Raw genomic sequence first — 18,376 nt, 5'->3', positions numbered from 1 at the left:
CAGTGTTTTTGTGGCTTCTATTCTGTTTGGCTTACATAATCTGCACTAAAGTGCTTCATGCCTCTCCTCTATATAGTCTCTGTTTTTTTGGGTATAGGGAAAGGGAAGTGGGCAAAGGGATGTCTCTGACTTGTATAGGGATAAATATAGGTGTGTACTTTGTGCCTCAGATCTTGGGTGGTTCTCAATCCTTTGGTTGTACACTGTACTTCAAGAGCAAAGGCTAAGAAACTGGAATTCCCTTTGCTAGGTGAAAAATCAGGTTTAGAAAAGCCTTCATAACATTCAAAAGGCTTAGTACAAACAAGCCACATCGATGGCTGCCCTGAAAAGAACCATCAATAAAAGACTGGATAAGGCACTTAGTGCCATGGTCTAGTTGACTGGATAGGGCTGGGTGCTAGGTTGGACTGGATGATCTTGGAGGTCTCGTCCAACCTGGTTGATTCTATGATTAAGGGGGAGGCAAAACACATGGGCAGTACTCGTGGCTTTCACTCCTTGCTTCAGCAGTGGGAAACATTCCACTGCTCTTGTTCTGGTGGTTGTAGATCATTGGATTTTCTAAAATCCTTTTCCCAAAGCATCAACATTGGATTGCTTCTCCTGGTTCCTATAGCACAAAACCTATTGTGTGTTTTCCAACAAATCCAAACGCTCCACAGCTTCTGTGCCCATCTCTAATGCGTGCATCTCCTTTGCCCTGTGTCTGCAGCACATTTCAGATTCACATTTTGTCACTGGCCTCCTGGCAGATGCGTAGTTAGGGTGCAGCTGCCAAGGAATCACTTCTGACAGTGTTTCCAGTTGCATCGCTGGAGTTAGTGCCCATTGTGAGCCTCCACTGCTTATTCTGGGCACGCACAAACACCACTTTCCAGCAGCTCACGTTTGCCCACACTGAAACAGGCCAGGCATTCTGCTGGGTTTTGTTTTTTGTGTGTTGTTGGAGGTTTGGGGTTTTTTTTGGTTGGTTGGTTTTGGGTTTTTTTTAAGCCAGCACATGCTGCTTAATTCTGAGGCTCTCAGCTGCAGCACAGGCTGACTTCTTTCTCCCTCCCTATGTGGTGATGCAGAGATCAATTTTAGACCAGTGACTTAATTTTTTTGTTTGGCTTACCCTGTGTGTTTGGTTCAGATTCCAGAGTAGCTTCTCACCAAGCAGCATGAGAGAAATGGACCCCTCCACTCTCTGAAGCATGAGAACTACTGTCAAATGCTCCAGTCAGTAAGGAGGGACCGTGTTGGTCTATGTTGTGCAAACAGAGATCCCACTGCCTTTTGAGCTACCTTAATCTCTGGTAGAGCAGTAAGACACAGCTGCTGCAGCAGCTAATGCTTAAAATACAGAAGGCTACTATTTCCCTGAATTATTAGTTGCCCTTGCTCTCACCTTGTTATGCAAAGAACCCCCTTGACTTACTGACTGTGTCCTCCCAGCCTTCAGTGTGTGCTCTCTGAACCAGCCAGCTTCTCTGCACTGGTCCATCCCATGGTCTTTATTTCTCTCATGGCTTGCAGAAGCAGCTTTCTTTTCGAGACTTGTCTCTTTCCTTTGTGTGTTTTTCCTCTCTTGGGAAGCATCATGGAGCTGTCTTTGGAAACCATAAACCTTGTGTACCCAGATAATTTGTGTTCACACACCAACTGCAGCATTGTATGGTGTGTTTGAGAGGAGAGGTTCAGCTGTCTTACGCGACATTGTTTGCTGAAGTAACAGCAGGGGAATTGGATCAGGAGAGCATTCCCATGTAGAGAATAGGTGGCATATTACCTTGTGCTTTCATAGCACATTAGCTGAGTCAAAGGCTCCTGAGTCATTTGATGAATATGGAGTTACATCTCCCCAGGCCACTGAGAAGATAGGAGTAATGTCACCAGTGGTGTTATTTTACTTGCCTTGGATATGGTTTTGTTATTAGGGTGAGATTGCAGCCTTAGAAAATTCAGCTGCAGTATTCCCATTGACCTCAGCATAGCTCAGTTTTCTCTCCCTTCTAGTAGATCTGTCAGCTGTTAGATGCCTAGCTTAAAATGTAGATGGGGAAAATTGTGCCTGAGGAGGAAGAGCAATTTCCTATTCTCTCCTAATGCAATCTGATTAGATCGTTGTATAAAGCACTGCCTGCCTGACGAGCTTTAATTCTTGTTCTTAAGGCATTCTAGTAAGCGGCTGATTGAAATTAAGTGCATGGAGTTCAGGCTCTGATGTTTGCTGTCGTGTCAGCCAGGGAGCTGAGGCACCATCTCACCCTTCTGTAAAACAAGAAGCAGCAGCAGCTGTCTCCCCTGGCCCAAGGGGAGCAGAGCGGCAGTGGGTGTTAGCACGCAGGCAAGAGGCTCTGTCCCACAGGACAGCGCTGCTGCTGTCTAAGCTGTTTGACAGCACTGCATTTCTAGCAGTCGAAGTTCTGGTGTGTCAAGCCTGTGAACTATACCCTCATTTAAACCCAACCAAATATCACTAAGTGAGTGGAAGAGTTCCCTCAGCTAGCACGCAGCTATTTTGGGTTTGCTTAACTTGCAGTCGTTCCCTGACAGACCCTTGAATTTGATTCCTCTGACCTTTAACTCTTGCTTCCTAATGCTTTTGTTAGCTGTGTTTTACCAATGCGTGTCACACTCTCTCCCTCTCCCCCTTTTTCCAGTTTTAGAGATAAGGACTGGTAATTGTCTTTATGGAGGTTGTAATGAGCTCTGTCACCACACAAAGAAGCTGGCTAATAAAATAAATCAAAGCAGCACCGAATGAATGGGAAGCATGCTTTTAAAATTAGATTTGTACCGCCACTGCCATGCTGTCGCTTGCAGCATGAGACAATGTTAAAAAGGCACTCAGTTGGCAGAATACCTTGGAAGGGTCACTGAGCTCTGCTAGCAGGAATTAGGCAGATTTCCGTTGCTCCATGCAGCCCTGGGTAATTACAGCATCACTTGGGAGTAAATATTTTAAAGCGTGATTAGGAGAGAAGGTAAAACTGATCTTGGCTTTTACTTGTTCAGTAACTCGGCTAAGAAGCTTTTCTTATCGTATCATTGCATGTGTTCATGTTGTATCCTCTTCTGTGCCTGGAGTCTTGTAGCAACTTGGAGCTCTTGGCCCACCACAACATCAGTTCTGTCTAGCCTCCTGTACCCCCTGCCTCCCTAGGGTACCACTCGGCAGATCAGTGCTGTCTATGTCACTGCTCCACAGTGCCAGCGCTCTTCACTCTCACTGCATGTGGCTTGCAGGGGACTCTTTCTCCCCTTGCTTTGGGAAGTCGTGTTTTCAGAGCACATGTGTACTCCAGTGGCCTGACTGAAAGCCGTGCCTTAGAGTTCAGAGGCCAGGGACACATCTTGTGGGCAGCTTGGTGTTTGCATTCAGGCTTGTGCTGCACTGGAACACAGCTGCTTGTGAGCAAGTAGCGCTTTGGTGATGCAGGGCGCAGCGCATAGGGTAAGAGTACAGGTTGTTGAGGAGTGTGCCTGTACAGCTGAGCTCTGGGCGTCTTCAGCTGTTCCTGCAGCTTTTTATAGTTTCCCAGATCTGCTGCAGCTCTTACAGCCTTGCACAAACCACTTCTGTCATAGAAGCACAAAGCATTCCCAAATTCTTGTTTTCGTGTTAATTTCCTAGCAGAGTAATCACACTGAGGCCCTCTGCAGCAAACAGCACAAGCAGCTGTAGACTATAAAACAATTCTGATTCCACTAGAAACTTTGTGGAAGCTGAGTGCTAGTTTCTTTTTTCATCTTCATCCTTTCTGTACCAGCCTCTCAAGGCACAGCAGGGACGAAAGGAATGCAGTTCTCTGGCAGGAGTGTTTACCAACTTCCTTCTTGTCTGTCTCACCGTAAGGGACATTCAATTCAGTGCCCTGAATTTTAGAAGTTGTCTTGAGAAAAATATTCCTCTAACTGAAAGCAACCAACCTCCATTAAGTTATACACAGTCAGCAAATGACTGTAATTATTAGGGCCAGCAGACAGCTGAAACTCCAGAGGACTTTAGTGTCAGAGCTAATAATTATGCAGCAGCCTTGGCCAAATATTTCTCTTCCGAGCTAAGTATTTAATATTGTCAGTGTAGAATATTAATGGAATTGCCTGCTATGTGTGAAGCTGTTGACTAAGCTCATTGTACAGTGAACTGTGGTGGCTCAAATTAGCCACAGTGAATGGAGAGATCAAGAAGAACACTGCATCAGCCTGCAGCACCAGCAGACCTTCTTAAATAATGCTGCCATCGGGGCATTAACATAAGATCTGGGGACAAAATGAAGGGCAAGACAGTGCCATGCTTCAAGAATTCAGAAAGTCATTTCTTTTGCATACAAAAGGATAATTTAAGTATTGATTAGATGGTTTCTGAGAAGGACATATGAATATTTTTCTTAGACCTAATGAAGTAGATTGGCTGCTTCAGAAAACATCTCCTTTGGTTTCACTTGGACAAAGTTATTATCTCTGTGCTATATATAAGGAATAAAAGAGAGTTGTTGCAGAGTATTTAACAAAGTGAAATCTTACCAGATTGGGAAAGAAACTTTTGGCCTAATCCAGACATTAACCAAGCATCAAGGCAGCCTTCTTCAACAGTAGTAACTTTGAGGGGTTTTATTTTTTTAAGCTATTTGTGTTTTCACCAGGCAGGGATTTCTGCTCAATTGTGAAGCTGCAAAAGCAATGAGTGCATGTCAGCAATGAAACCATATGAGAGCACTGGTAACCCCAGGGGAAAGTTGTGGTTTCTTCTGGTTCCTGGCACTTGACCAGGCTCATTAATTCTCTGGAGTGTTTTGCATAACCCAGTGCTACAGGGCTGGTCTGCCTTTTACAGCAGTGTGGCACGACCTACACCCAGGTCTTATGTGGCAGCCTGGTTTAACTGTTGTGGTTACTACTGCTGTAATAACACAGATCAAGTTAAAGTGTGCTGTGTGCTGTTCTCTGGGTGCTTGGGGTGTTTTTTCTCTCTTCTCTTAAGAATACAAAAGTGAACTGTTTAGCCACTGGGCTTGATAGCACTTGTGTTAAGTCAAGGCTTGCTGCATGGCTCTAAGCAGATAGTTATAGGAGTGGAGGCTAAGACAGGGAGGGGAGGTATTTGGGAGAGTGTACTTTGAAGTAAAAAAAGTCTGGGTTAAGCTTTTTCATGACCTGAAATTCTTCCTGATGTGGGTTGTTTTTTCTTCTTCTCTATTCTCCACATAACCAAGAGTGAATTTGTATCTCTGCTGTTCCACAGGTATGGATGTGTGGAGGTCGCATGGAGGATATTCCCTGCTCTAGAGTTGGTCACATCTACAGAAAATATGTTCCCTACAAAGTTCCAACAGGAGTCAGCCTGGCAAGGGTAAGTGGCAATGATGTTCCCCACCACAGATGTCTGACTACAATATGACCATATCACTGCCTCCTCTCTCCCCACAATGGAAAGCAAATGTGGGCTTTGCAGTTCATAAATTGTGCTTGTACAGTGGTCAAATTGGGCGGTTTTTTCCATGGTGGATGTGCAGCACAACGGGAAAAGAGCCTAGGGGAGCTGCAGGCTCAAGCAGACAGCTGCCATGCTCCAGACATCAGCCATTGCGAGGTGCTGGGAAAGGACTTTGCAATCAGGCACTGGCGATGGAATCGCCAATAAAAACAAGATATGGCTTTATTTGTGTAGCACTTCAGTCACTTTATAGCTGTGCTCTCCAAGAGCAGCAGGCTTCAGCATGGTGATTGTGTTCTGGTGATTGAAAGACCTCTCAACTTCAAGCATCACAGGCCACCAAATGAGCAGGCTGTAATTTTCCACAATGGAATGTTCTGTGCCATCTTATTTCTTAATCTAGTGTAGCCCAAAGAAGAAGGAGCCTTTGCCTATCCAGTACTAGGTTTCTCCAGTCAATTTCCAAACTGAGAAGGGATAGCATTGCCCTCTGGTGGGAGAAAAAAATCATGGAAGCAGGAAGGCTGCAAAACTGAAGAACACAAAAAGGTACCCAGCTGTTCTGCAGTCTCGTGGCTTGCAGAGCGTTCAAGTGTCTCCCAGCCTAACAGCATCGCCGTGGTTAGAGATTTGGATGTATCACTCGGCCCAGCAATGGCCTGTCAGAGGGACAGAGTGCTCTCCTGTCTGTGCCATCTCTTCAGGAAAGAGCTCTATTGCATTTGATTCAGTGTTTGGCTCTTGCATACTCCCACAGTGCTGGAAGGAAGTGGCAGACAGGTGTAGGGGAGGCTGTTTCTTAGCCTCTGAGGTCATACTGTCACCTTGGGATGAATGCCTGCTCTCGCTGCGTGCAGGCTGCGTTTGGGGCAGGGTCAGTGCACTGCTCCTTCTTAATGTCCAAGGTTTTTTGGTAACAAATGACTGCTGCTGGAGTTGACCACCTTCACACAAGGTGGGCAGGGCTGCTGAGTCATCAAAGTTATAGAATCAACCAGTTTGGAAGAGACCTCCAACATCATCCAGGCCAACCTAGCACCCAGCCCCATCCAACCAAGCAGACCATGGCACTAAGTGCCTCATCCAGGTTTTTCTTGAACATCTCCAGGGATGGCGACTCCACCACCTCCCTGGGCAGCCCATTCCAATGCCAATCACTCTCTCTGACAACAACTTCCTCCTAACATCCAGCCTAGACCTCCCCTGGCCAACTTGAGGCTGTGTCCCCTTGTTCTGTTGCTGCTTGTCTGGGAGAAGAGACCAACCCCACCTGGCTACAACCTCCCTTCAGCTAGTTGTAGACAGCAATGTGGTCACACCTGAGCCTCCTCTTCTGCAGGCTGCACACCCCCATCTCCCTTAGCCTCTCCTCTCAGGGCTTGTTAGTACATCCCCTTCCTACTGGGAAAACTTAAGCAGTGATAAAACCCTTCCAGACAGTTCTTGACCCATATCAGGGTGAATCTGTCCAAGCCATGAGCTGCCAGCTGTGCCAGGAGCTTCTTGTGGCAGTGTCAAAGGCTTTGTTGAAGTCCAGGTAGACTACATCCATAGCCTGCCCCACATTCACCAGGCGGGTCATGACTACACTGGTCACATTACTGTGTGGCACTAAAAACATCCCTGATGTTGCCAGAGTCCAAGGTCCAACAGTCTCTTGAGCATTGTGACAAGCAGCAGGGCAGGTGTCTAGAGAGGATGGTGTGCATTGCTGCCTTGGAATTGCACAGCAGATTAAGCTTGACAGAGATATGCTGCCAGGAATTAAATAATCCCTTTGCTTCTACTCTGAAAGGTCATCACCTGGAAGTTCCATGTTCTTGCATTATCTCAGAGGTTTTCTTGAAGAGCTTTTTTACCCAAGGAAATGGAAAACTAACAGTCAGAAAGAATATTGTGAACTTAAGGTTTCCAGGAGGGAGTACAAATCTCCTTCCTAGATAGGTATAATAGATGCAATAAGAAGGATTTGAGAAAGCAGCTTTTTGTCAGGCACCTTTGAATGTCCTGTGGTATTTGCCAGCATCATTTTCTGACTAACCTCTTTAACAGGAAAAAAAAGGCAAAAAAACCCAACTTTTGATTAATGTTCTTTTCCTTAGTCAGAAGGAACAAGATATAATGGCCAAGTGCCAGGATTCTGTTTTGACCTCAACTGAAAATATCTTTCAGAAAAGAAACTGGAGAATGATAAAAATAATCTCCAGCATCCTGAAGCTGGAGAGAAAGAGTGGATGTGAATGAAAATCCTTTCTGAGCCAAGCAGAGGAGAGCTGTTCCAAGTGCTCGTGGCAGTGGTTTGTTCATGCAGAGTGTTCTCAGGTGTTTTCCCCTCTCCCCACCCCAGAACCTGAAGCGGGTGGCCGAGGTGTGGATGGATGAATACGCAGAGTTCATTTACCAGCGCAGACCGGAGTACCGGCACCTCTCTGCGGGCGACGTCGCGGCTCAGAAGGAGCTCCGCAACAACCTCAACTGCAAGAGCTTCAAGTGGTTCATGAACGAGGTCGCCTGGGACTTGCCAAAGTTTTACCCACCAGTGGAACCACCAGCAGCTGCTTGGGGAGAGGCAAGTTTGTGCTCTAAAATCCGCAGTGGGCAAACAGGCTGTGGTTTGGTTTTGAAACTTGCTTTATCCGTGTGCTCCAGTTTTGGTTTGCTGTGGGTAGGGTGGCAAGTGGGTGTCACAGGTCCTGCTCAACGTGCTTCAAAGAGCAGAACTCCTCTACCATTAGATGGTAAAAAGAAAGCAGTTGGGCAGCTGTTCTTGTGAGTGCACAGCTACAAAAATGCCAGAGACTTGGCTTGTTCTGAGTGTTCTGTGTTTAGAAGAAGGCAGAACATGCCAACAGGGAAGGCTAGGGAGAGGTGGCAGCTCAGCAATAGTAGAAGCCTTGTATTTCCAAAGGGTTACACAGCTGTGTTGAGCTACTCTGCTCCTTAACTTTCCTATCTGGATGCCAGGGAAACCAATCCCAGGTTTTGAAAGTCATTTTTGTGTTCTGGGAAAAGAATCACCCCAGGAGTGAAGTCATGGGTTGTTACACACAACAAGGCAGCAGCTTCTGCAGACTAATGGGGTTTGCTGGGTCCTGGAGGCTGTTGTGCAGCTGATGAGAGGGCCCAGATTGAGCTCCTGTGCTTTCTCCTAACTGTTTTCTGCCAGCTCAGATACACAGTTATTTAAGGAGCCTTAGTGGTAGCATTTGTGTGAGGACAGCTCCATCTGAGGCAGCTGTAGGCTTCTTTCTTGTGACTTGGTGAGAGCTGGAGATTTGGAGGCTAATTTACTGTTTCAGATACGCAATGTAGGAACTGGACTGTGTGTGGATACTAAGCATGGAGCTCTGGGATCCCCCCTGAGGCTGGAAAACTGTGTGAAGGACAGAGGAGAGGCAGCATGGAACAACGTGCAGGTAACAGTCCCTCTGGTAATCATCCCCTAAATAAATCTGGGGAAGGAGAAGCAGCAAGAACAGGTGTTTGAGAGAGAAAGCCCTTCCAAAACCCTGCCAGATGAACAGAGGGTGCCATGCACCCCGAGGCTCATGTGCTAATTGTACTTATTGAGCCTGTGGCAGGATGTGGCTTGTGCTTGTGGCAGGGTCTGGAGCCTGGCGAGACTTTGTGCAGAGGTTTTACCCCCACTTTGAAGTTCTCAGAGCAAGCAAGAGGAAGCGTAAGAGAACAATATGCCAAAATGATAAACCAGTAACCAGGCAGCTGTAATATGTAACAAAGTGAATATTAACTTCAAAGGTTGTGCTGAAAGAAGTGATAGAGGAGCATCATGCATATTAATGAACCTGCAGGAGCATTCAGTAACTGCTTACTATCATCCTTCTGACAGGAGGCAGATGCATTATAAACACCCAACCATTGCTGGGGAGAGATGAAGCTGTCCAGGCTATAGATTCACCCTCTCAACATATAAGGTGCCAGAAACGACAGCTTTATTGTAACAGAAGAGAGGGAAATGTTAGTTTGTCTAAACTTTAACAGCTGAGCTGAGAAAAGATCAAGGAAACAATGCCTCTATTACACAGCCATGCATAACTCTTCAGAGGGAATGGCTTCAGTACTAGGAGGTGGAGAGCTGCTGCATATCACTTTTGATGCATGAAAACCAGAAACAAAACCACATTTACTCGGGCACAGTCCAAAACTAAGCTACTGCTGTGCAGCAGTATCTTGAACAACTAGTGTTGGTTTTGAACTTCTGTGTATGTAGCATTGAGCCTAAGTGATGATGGTAATTTCTTTCCTCAGAGAGGTTTAGAAGAGAAACAGAAACAGAGTAGCTTTTTTGTGCAAAAAAAAAAAGCAAGCTCAGGGATTTCCAGGTCACACATGCTGGCATCTGGCAGCCACAACCTTGCCAGCCACAGGTTGTGCCTAGCTACCACAGCTAATAAAGCCCTGATTTATGGAGTATCCCTTTGAATTCACCCAGAAGTGCTGGGAGATCAGTGCAGGGTCAGTAGAAGAGAGCATGAGGAAGCACTGCCCTAATGTTTGCCCTTCCGTTGCTCCTGTGTAGTGGGTGAGGACCTATGGAGTCCTGCTCACTTGTCCCAGAGGCATGGGACAGACTTCTCAAGGTGACTGCAGGCTGCCTATGCAGACCCAGGTGTTTACTGTCAGTGTTAACTCAGAGCTCCCGTAGCTCTCTGCCGTTTTTGCTGGCTGTGAAGTGCTGTAATTGGTCAGCTGCTCACTTAATCCATGATGTATGTCTGCATTGCAGAGACATTGAAGGCTGCTATTAGTACCCAGGCTAACTAGCATGGCTGTTTGCAGCAGCACCGTCTCATTTAGCATGCTGTGTGGCAGTCTGTGGGGTAGCTGTTACTATTTCCCTAGCCAGCCATCCCAGGTAGAAGTAGTTTTTCTCTGAAAGATTATGTCCTTTCCCCGAAGCCATCCCCACCCTGTGGGCAAAGAAAGGAACATCGTTCTGCTGCTGAAAGCAGGGTGCCCAGTACCAGCCCTACTGAGGGTCCCCTTTGTCCTGACAGGTGTTCACATTCAGCTGGCGAGAGGACATCCGACCTGGGGATCCCCAGCACACCAAGAAGTTCTGTTTCGATGCCATTTCCCACAGCAGCCCTGTGACCCTCTATGACTGTCATGGAATGAAGGGGAACCAGCTCTGGAGATACCGAAAAGTGAGTCTGTGTGTCTGTCCACACAGGTGTGTTCCCATATGCTCATGTGAGGTGTCAGATTGCCTGCAGGTGGTTAAATCGTCTTAAAATGTCACCACTCATCTTTTATTCCTCTGTTCACGGTAGCTGTGTAAAGAGAGTCTGCAGACAATCTGCTGCCATCATGCCATTAATTACTCTCGTTGGAAGTGGTGAGGACTGCTTCTCCAAGGCTTGCTAAGACACTGCCCTTGCAGTCCTGTCCACAGCTGGCACTGAGGTGATGCAACACCTTTGCAAAGCCTGTTTGCAGAGAGGTGTGCTGTGTTTGTTGGGTGGCTGAGTACTAGGAGATAAGCAAAAGTAGATAAGGATTTATGTATCTTCCTCCTAAGCAATGCTTTTATGGGCAACAGGTAAGTAGATGCTTGACTAAATGTCCTGGTCTTTGCAGTCTGCAGGCCCTGTACTGTGGAGCAGCTGTGGCAGGATATGAGGCTGTAGGATTGAGAATTTCACAGTATCACCAAGGTTGGAAGAGACCTCACAGATCATCAAGTCCAACCCTTTACCACAGAGCTCAAGGCTAGACCATGGCACCAAGTGCCACATCCAATCCTGCCTTGAACAGCCCCAGGGACGGCAACTCCACCACCTCCCCGGGCAGCCCATTCCAGTGTCCAATGACTCTCTCAGTGAAGAACTTTCTCCTCACCTCCAGCCTAAATCTCCCCTGGCACAGCCTGAGGCTGTGTCCTCTTGTTCTGGTGCTGGCCACCTGAGAGAAGAGAGCAACCTCCTCCTGGCCACAACCACCCCTCAGGTAGTTGTAGACAGCAATAAGGTCTCCCCTGAGCCTCCTCTTCTCCAGGCTAACCAATCCCAGCTCCCTCAGCCTCTCCTCATAGGGCTGTGCTCAAGGCCTCTCCCCAGCCTCGTCGCCCTTCTCTGGACACGCTCGAGCATCTCCCTTTGCCCTCCAATTTGGCTCCAGACATAGCTTTAGAACTTCCCAGTGCAGATTTGAGGACTGGGGTGGGTGCTGCTGCAAGGGGCAGGAATGGACCCTGACACTTGCCAGCCAATTGAGCACAGACCAACTTCTTCAGATACATCCAAGTAACAGAACAGCTTGCCGTGGTGTTGAAGACTTCTTTCTGTTGGTCTCAAAAGAGCTTTGCTTGTCTGCTTGCCAACCTGACATCAAATTTCTCTTCCCCAGGACAAGACCCTCTACCATCCTGTAAGCAGCAGCTGTATGGACTGCAGTGAGAGCGACCGAAAGATCTTTATGAATAGCTGCAATCCTTCATCTCCAACACAGCAGTGGATATTTGAACACACAAACTCAACTGTCTTGGAAAAATTTAACAGAAATATTGATCTTTAAAAGACTTGAGGACGGGGGGGGGGGAAATATATATATATTTTACAATTCTAGTTTTTACTGGGGAGGGTTACAAAAAGATTTTTTAAGAATACTTTTTTTTAAACAGTTAATGAAGGTAAAAGGGAGAATCTCAGGAGAAGGTTAACTAGCAGGCCAGTCTTTATTGTGAAGATGCTGCATCCTTCTCTTCTGGGGGTGGTGAAATCTTAAAAGGCTTTGCCAGAGCCACTTTTGTGCTGAGACTGGAACAGAAACTCTGTTTTTAGAGAAGTCTGAATGTGATTCAATCTCCCTTTTTTTTTCCCCCCTTTTATTTTGGTTGGTTTGGTGTTGGGGTTTTTTTTTTGCTTGTTTGTTTTTTTTGATTGTGTTGTTTTGGGTTGTGGTGGGGTTTTTTTTACTGTTTTATTTCCCATCTGGGTCTGATGTTAAATGATTCTGTTATCCAGGTCTCTCCAGGACTTTCTGTAGCTGCTCTACCACCCACTGAAACATTGCCACATAGGTGCTTTATCTTCCAAAGGCCATATAAGTAGAATCTTGAACACAAGTTGTAATCCTCCAATCAAAAAGAAGAAAAGGCCATCAAAATGTAAAGTGAAATCATTTCTTTTTTTTTTTTCTGCCCTGGCCTAAAATATATTTCAAACAGGTTGAGTATTATTACTTTCCAAGTCATAGCTCTGATAAAGGAATGAGTTCTAGTGGAAGTGCAGCCAAGTGTGGGGAATATCGCTGTAGTTATTAGCGATGAGGACTCTGGGTTTCTGGTCCATTCACTTTGCAGTCAGTTTGTCACTCACTGTTGAATCTTCAAGGTGAAAGATTAGCAGAGGGGTTTTAGGTAAGTACAGTTGGTACAGGTAAAGATTTTTTAAGAGCCTTTTGAATATCAGGATCCAAAATTGCCTCTTACTCAGAATCATTGTAACACAGACACCTCTAAGAGTTTCTCAGAGCTAAATCTACTAGATGAAGGTAGCTTCCATTTTTCCTTTAGAGGTTTCAAGGCTAACTCAATTCACAGTTGGTGAGCAGATTAATACATGATAATTAAGTTAGGGCTGAGATGAGCCATTGGTCTTTATCCAGTTGTTCATCAGTGTGTAGCTCATTGCAGTCCTGTGGTCAGTAGTGTTCTAGGCTTGTGGGAGTGTGCTGTTAATCTTTCCTCTCTTCCCAGCATCCACAGCACTGTGCAGTTTATTGTCACTGGAGATCTGTTTACTTAAGCAGAGATGTGGAATTGCTGGGCTCAGTTCACTGGTACCTATGCCTTCTGTGCTCAGTTAGCAGTGCAACCCTTTCTGGTTTGGCTGTAGCATCTGCCAAACACTGGCCCATATCTGTCTCATCCCAGCAACTGGAAAAAGGAATGACACCAAAGGCTGAATGCAGGACCACTGGTTTCAAGTCTTATCCCCAAAGCAAGTGTTTAAAACAAACCCAAACCCACACCCACCCTGCTTTAAAATGAAGTTGTTACAAACCCAGATTTACTAATTCAGCCAACTCAGTCTTACAGTGAGGGCAGCAATAGCATTTCCTGGTAGAAGCTGTGGCTGATGGAGCCACATGTTGTGCACATGGCACAACAAAACTTGCCCTTTTCTGGTAATTGCCCAGCTCCACTGTTTGCCCAGCTAGTGTGCAGCCAGCTTGAGAAACGAAAGCTGAAGCACTTGGTGTAGGAGCAGGGCACCCCTCTGGGACTTTAAGTATGGTTAATGGCTCTTCCCTTCTCAGAAGGGCAGGAAGCTCTCCTCTGAGGTCTCTTTGTCTCATGTGAAGTCAAGGAGATATTTGCCTGGTATCAAGAAATGAACAGGCTGGCTCCCTCTGCAGAGCTCCAGAAGTGCAAAGCCCTTTGTAGCGTTGCCAGTTATAGGATCGTTGCCTGTGTTTCAGATGTCTTTGAGGCCATGTAGTACTGTGTCTGCCAACTGGGAGCAAGCTGGGACACAACTATCTGCCTCCCTAGCTCTCATGTCTCATGTTTTAACTATGAGCCCTGAAATCATTTCCACCTCTCATCCTCACAGCTGAGGCCATGCCTGTCCTTTTCTGCCAGCCTACCTGGTCATGCAGTCACAAAGCAAAGGAAACATGGATATTGCATTAGAGCTGGGACCAGGCTTGCCAAATGTGGTGGTGTCTAACCCTGTGGGAGCAAAGAAAGAAGAAAAGCTCTAGGCTTTCCTTGTGACAGTTCTGCAGCAGCATTGCTGTGGAAGTGAGGCCAACACCAGAGCTGAGATCATAGGGTCTCAGTAACTACAAGTCTGTCATTAGGATCCCTTCTCATTTCTGTGGCAGACAAGGCACCTTCCAGTGCTTTGTGCCTGGCTGTTGCTTTCCTTAAGTTATTAATGCTCTCATTAGTCTGTTAGTGCTGACTGTGGATCCCTGGATGGCCTGACTAGACGTCTGTATGAATGTTTTAATACCTGTGAAACGAGAAGCTGTTTGTCCACGGACAGCACTCATTTTTTATGGCTGGGACACAATCAGTGAGTTATAAATGGACTGTAGGTCGTTTTGCTTGCAGCTTGCAACTTTGTGTCTTAGAAGCTAATCCTCTCATTAGAAAACTGTTTCTGCAATGCATGGCTTGCTTTGTACTTGGGCTCACCTTGTGCAGAGAGTCCTGGCTGCTTGGCTTGCTGGACGCTTACTTCCAAGAGAACTGCAGTAAGGAACAGGTCTTTTACCACTTAGTGATCTTAATGTGGAGAGAAAAGATAGCTCCTAGCAGTTTGCACCAAAAGATTAGGTAATTGTCGAGGCAATTCCTGCTTGACAATCGACCACCAGTACGTGGAAACCATAGCTTCAGTGTGAGTGATCCTACTGGGTCCTTCTCAGTGGGCTTCATCTGATCTGTCTTCTGAAGGTGTGGGTGGGATCTGGTTGTGATAAGTGCCTCACAAATTCTCTGTGCTTCTGACTGGCTCGCTGGGTTTAGAGCTATTAATTTATTCTCATCAGTTATATTTCCAACACCCTAGAGGCTTTGTTGACTAACAAGAATACTTACTATAGCCATCCATCCACAGATTGAGAAATAGAAGCTGTACTTCATCATCTACATCTTTAACTGAGTCTTTTCTGGGCAATCTGGTTAATTATTCCAATTACTTGCTGTTATTTGTAAGCAAGATTGCTAAAGCATGAGTGCATAGGCAAATCTTCACATCTGCATGCAAGTCAAGACTGGAGATTAAATACCAGTGATTATCTAATGCAAAAATAAATATCTTCCTATTTTTCCCCAAAAAAATATTCAAACACCTCTCTCTGGCTGCATAAATTCTGCTGCTTTTAAGTATCAAAATCACAGAAAAACAGAGGGGGATCCCTGGATGTGGGGTTTTTTTTTTGTCACATAATAATACTTTGATTTGCTCTTGAAGCTGTTGTTGATATTTACTGGTGCTAATCTCTAAAGCCTACAAACAGAGTTAGAGGTTTGGGGCTCTTCTGTGTGCAAGGTGTCTTTTTTCATGCCTGGGAAATTAACTTTCTTTTCCACACTGTAATAAAAGAGGAGTGAGCCTTACTGAAAGAGGAATACAGCATCATTAAAATAAAGATGTGCCTTTTTAAATGTAAATGTACAGCAAATGCTTAAACTTGAACCATTTCTTAGTGCCTTGCTGGACAAGAGAAAAGAGGGGAAGGGGTTGGGAGATAAGGATATAAGAGAAAGCTTGACTTGTGCAGTGTTTGTGTTTGTGTGTGTTTTTTAAACTAGGTGCAAAATTTGTGTGAACTACAGTAATTCAGAAGCTCCTGAGTTTCCTCTGTTCAGTGGCTATCATTAAGGACTTTGAGGGATTGTCATTCCTATTAGGAAGACTTGGAAAAGAGGTCAGCTTCCTCTGGGCACACTAACAGCTAAAGCTAGACCAGAGGATGTCTTGGCTCACCTCACGGTGAAGGCTCATGCATTTCACCAGCATTCAAGATCCTGCAATTTATTTCCTGAGTATCCAGATCAGAAATCACAAATAGTCCCAAAGCCACATCGATAGTGGAGCAGAAGTGCTTTCAGAAAGGTGATACCTTCCATCTCTGGGAAACTTCTGAAGGATATGTTTAAATCTCTAATACAGAAGTAGCAAGAAAGCAGTTTCTCAGTTTAACTTTCTTCCTGCCTTTTTTTTTTACAGCAGCCTATGCAAAGAGCTTTGCTCTTCTCTCTTGGAGAGTTCAAGTCAGCAAACTTCCCTTTTCCCTGCTGCACTGAAACATCAGTGTACTGAAAGTCAAACAGGTACCACCAGCAACTGGCACTGCAGGAGCACAGGGCTATCTATCCACTGTAGGATCATTATAGCAGCTATGCTGGCTCACAGCACTGAGGAGAGAGATCTCCTGGAAGTCACACTGGGCAATCGTGTGACTGCAGTCTACAAAGGGAGAAGCTTTCATTGTAAATTGTCTTTCAAGATATGGACAGGCACCTGAATGGTTTTGACTGGAGAGAACAGACAGCCTCTAGCAGTCAGCTTGTCATGCTTTCAATCAGAAGAGCCCTGATAAAGTTATGTCTGAGAAAGTCTGGCTTTGCTAGCACAAGGGATTCAAGCATAGCTTGCATCACTCCCATCTGCTGTGCTTCGTGTTGCTACTCACCTGTATTTTTAACCACTTTCAATAGAGGAGCCTGGTGGTGCCAAAGAAAGTCCTTATCATAGAATCAACAAGGTTGGAAGAGACTTCCAAGATCATCCAGTCCAACCTATCACCCAGCCCTATCCAATCAACTGGACCATGGCACTAAGTGCCTCATCCAGCCTTTTCTTGAGCACCTCCAGGGTGTTATCTGACAAGTGGCAGTCTAGGTTTCCATTTTAACAATCATTTAGCATGCAAAGCTTCTTAACTATTGAGCAAACTCTTGCCAACTTGGTGAGTAGCTTGAAGTTAATGTCAGTTTGTGGGAGTAAGATTAAAAGGTCTTTCACAGGATCCATAGAGAAAGGGGGGCTGGACTGGGAATCAGGAGCACTGCTTCCTGCTCCCAGTCTAGCAGTGGCCTGTTGCCTGATCTTAAGCAAGGGGAAGTCTGTGTGCTGCTGTTTCCCAGCCTGTGTAAGATTTGTCTTTAAGTGCTTTATTCACTGAGTGTCAAGTCCATGTTTTCAGAGAAGCTGCAAGTTCTCACCTGATCCAAGTGGAGAGGAAAAGAGAGAAGCGAAGGGTGGAGAATGGGAAATCAGAACTCTGAAATTTCCACCAGCTTTCAACGCACAGTTGTCAATTCATTTCATGTTCCTCATTAAGAAGATTGATTTATTCACATTAAAAATGCAAAGTGTAACTGAAATGTAACTCCCACTCTGATTGCTCCTTTGCAGCGTCACACTTCAGCTTGGAGATCTCTGTATGAAACTAAGCAATGACAGATTCTGGAAAGCCTAATAAATATCCCATCTCTGCTTTTTAACTCTGCTTCTGCCAGCTGAATATGCTCCTTTACTTGCTGCATTTGAGCTTTCTTGATGCTTCTGTATGACCCAAAAGGCTCCAATGTTTCCAGCAGATGTGAGGCATTTGGGAGTTTTATTGAAAGCCTCTGGATCTATGTGGACTTAAATCTACTACTTCAACTCCAGGGGAAAAAAAAAAAAGTCCTAATCCAAATTAGTGAGCAAGAAAATATGAACTTGAGCCACAAAGGAAGATAAAAAGTTATCAAGCTAACAGAGTGAAACGTTAGCCTGTAGGATAACAATAACAAATAGCTTTAGCCTCTAGGGTGGAGAAGGGAATTGGTTTCAAAATGCATTCTCCAGGATCTTGGTGATAAGGTCTAAGTTTGTCTATTCCTTGTACTGCATGCATTTATCTGTGAAACTGGATGGTGCCTCTTGAATCAGTGTATATTTATTATGTGCATATTGGGACCAACAGCCTAATATCTGGGGGGTGGTGAAGGACTTGTAGCACTTTAATGTAGTAGCTTTCATAAATTGGGACTCATTGATAGAACACCTAGTGTTTTTAAAAGTTGGATGGACTTCCTTTTATAATATATTTAAAATAAATTTTTAATGTGTTTTCTGAAAACTCTGTATGCAGAACTGACTCTCCTTGCCTGCTTGGCTCCAGCAATTGATTCCCTTCTCTCTGCTTAGGAGGATAAGCTTAGTTACTGGTCTGCAGGTTCCCCACTGCAGGCTTCCCATCACATCAGGCACTGCTCTCCTTCCAGCCCCCTTGGGAAGTATCCTTCTCGTCTGCCTTTTGTACAGGGTAGAAGTTGCAGGGCTTGCTGCCTTCACAAAGCTCATGCCTGAGCACTGTGTTGGGTGTATGTGGCACATTCAGGCAGCTGAAGGTTGCAGAGGTGCCTGTGGGCATCTCTCTGTCTGCCTCTCACTGCTGCTTCCACAACAACCCATCATG

General features: G+C 45.5%; 1 protein-coding gene across 1 annotated transcript in view; it reads left to right on the top strand.

Annotated features, from left to right (window-relative positions):
- The window catches only part of GALNT10 (polypeptide N-acetylgalactosaminyltransferase 10), a 103,742-nt gene extending 85,705 nt beyond the window's left edge, over window positions 1–18,037 (top strand). Inside the window, exons 8-12 of the mRNA XM_064162022.1 lie at window positions 5,234–5,341; window positions 7,773–7,994; window positions 8,725–8,841; window positions 10,444–10,593; window positions 11,795–18,037. Of these exons, the coding sequence (XP_064018092.1) occupies window positions 5,234–5,341; window positions 7,773–7,994; window positions 8,725–8,841; window positions 10,444–10,593; window positions 11,795–11,962 (765 nt within the window). The 3' untranslated portion in view covers window positions 11,963–18,037. The remainder of the gene's footprint in view (window positions 1–5,233; window positions 5,342–7,772; window positions 7,995–8,724; window positions 8,842–10,443; window positions 10,594–11,794) is intronic.
- The last annotated feature ends 339 nt before the right edge of the window (window positions 18,038–18,376 follow it).

This window comes from Pogoniulus pusillus, chromosome 22, assembly GCF_015220805.1.
Source record: "Pogoniulus pusillus isolate bPogPus1 chromosome 22, bPogPus1.pri, whole genome shotgun sequence".
Classification (NCBI taxonomy): domain Eukaryota; kingdom Metazoa; phylum Chordata; class Aves; order Piciformes; family Lybiidae; genus Pogoniulus; species Pogoniulus pusillus.
The sequence above is the reverse complement of the archived record's forward strand: the minus strand, read 5'-3'. Positions and strand labels throughout refer to the sequence as shown.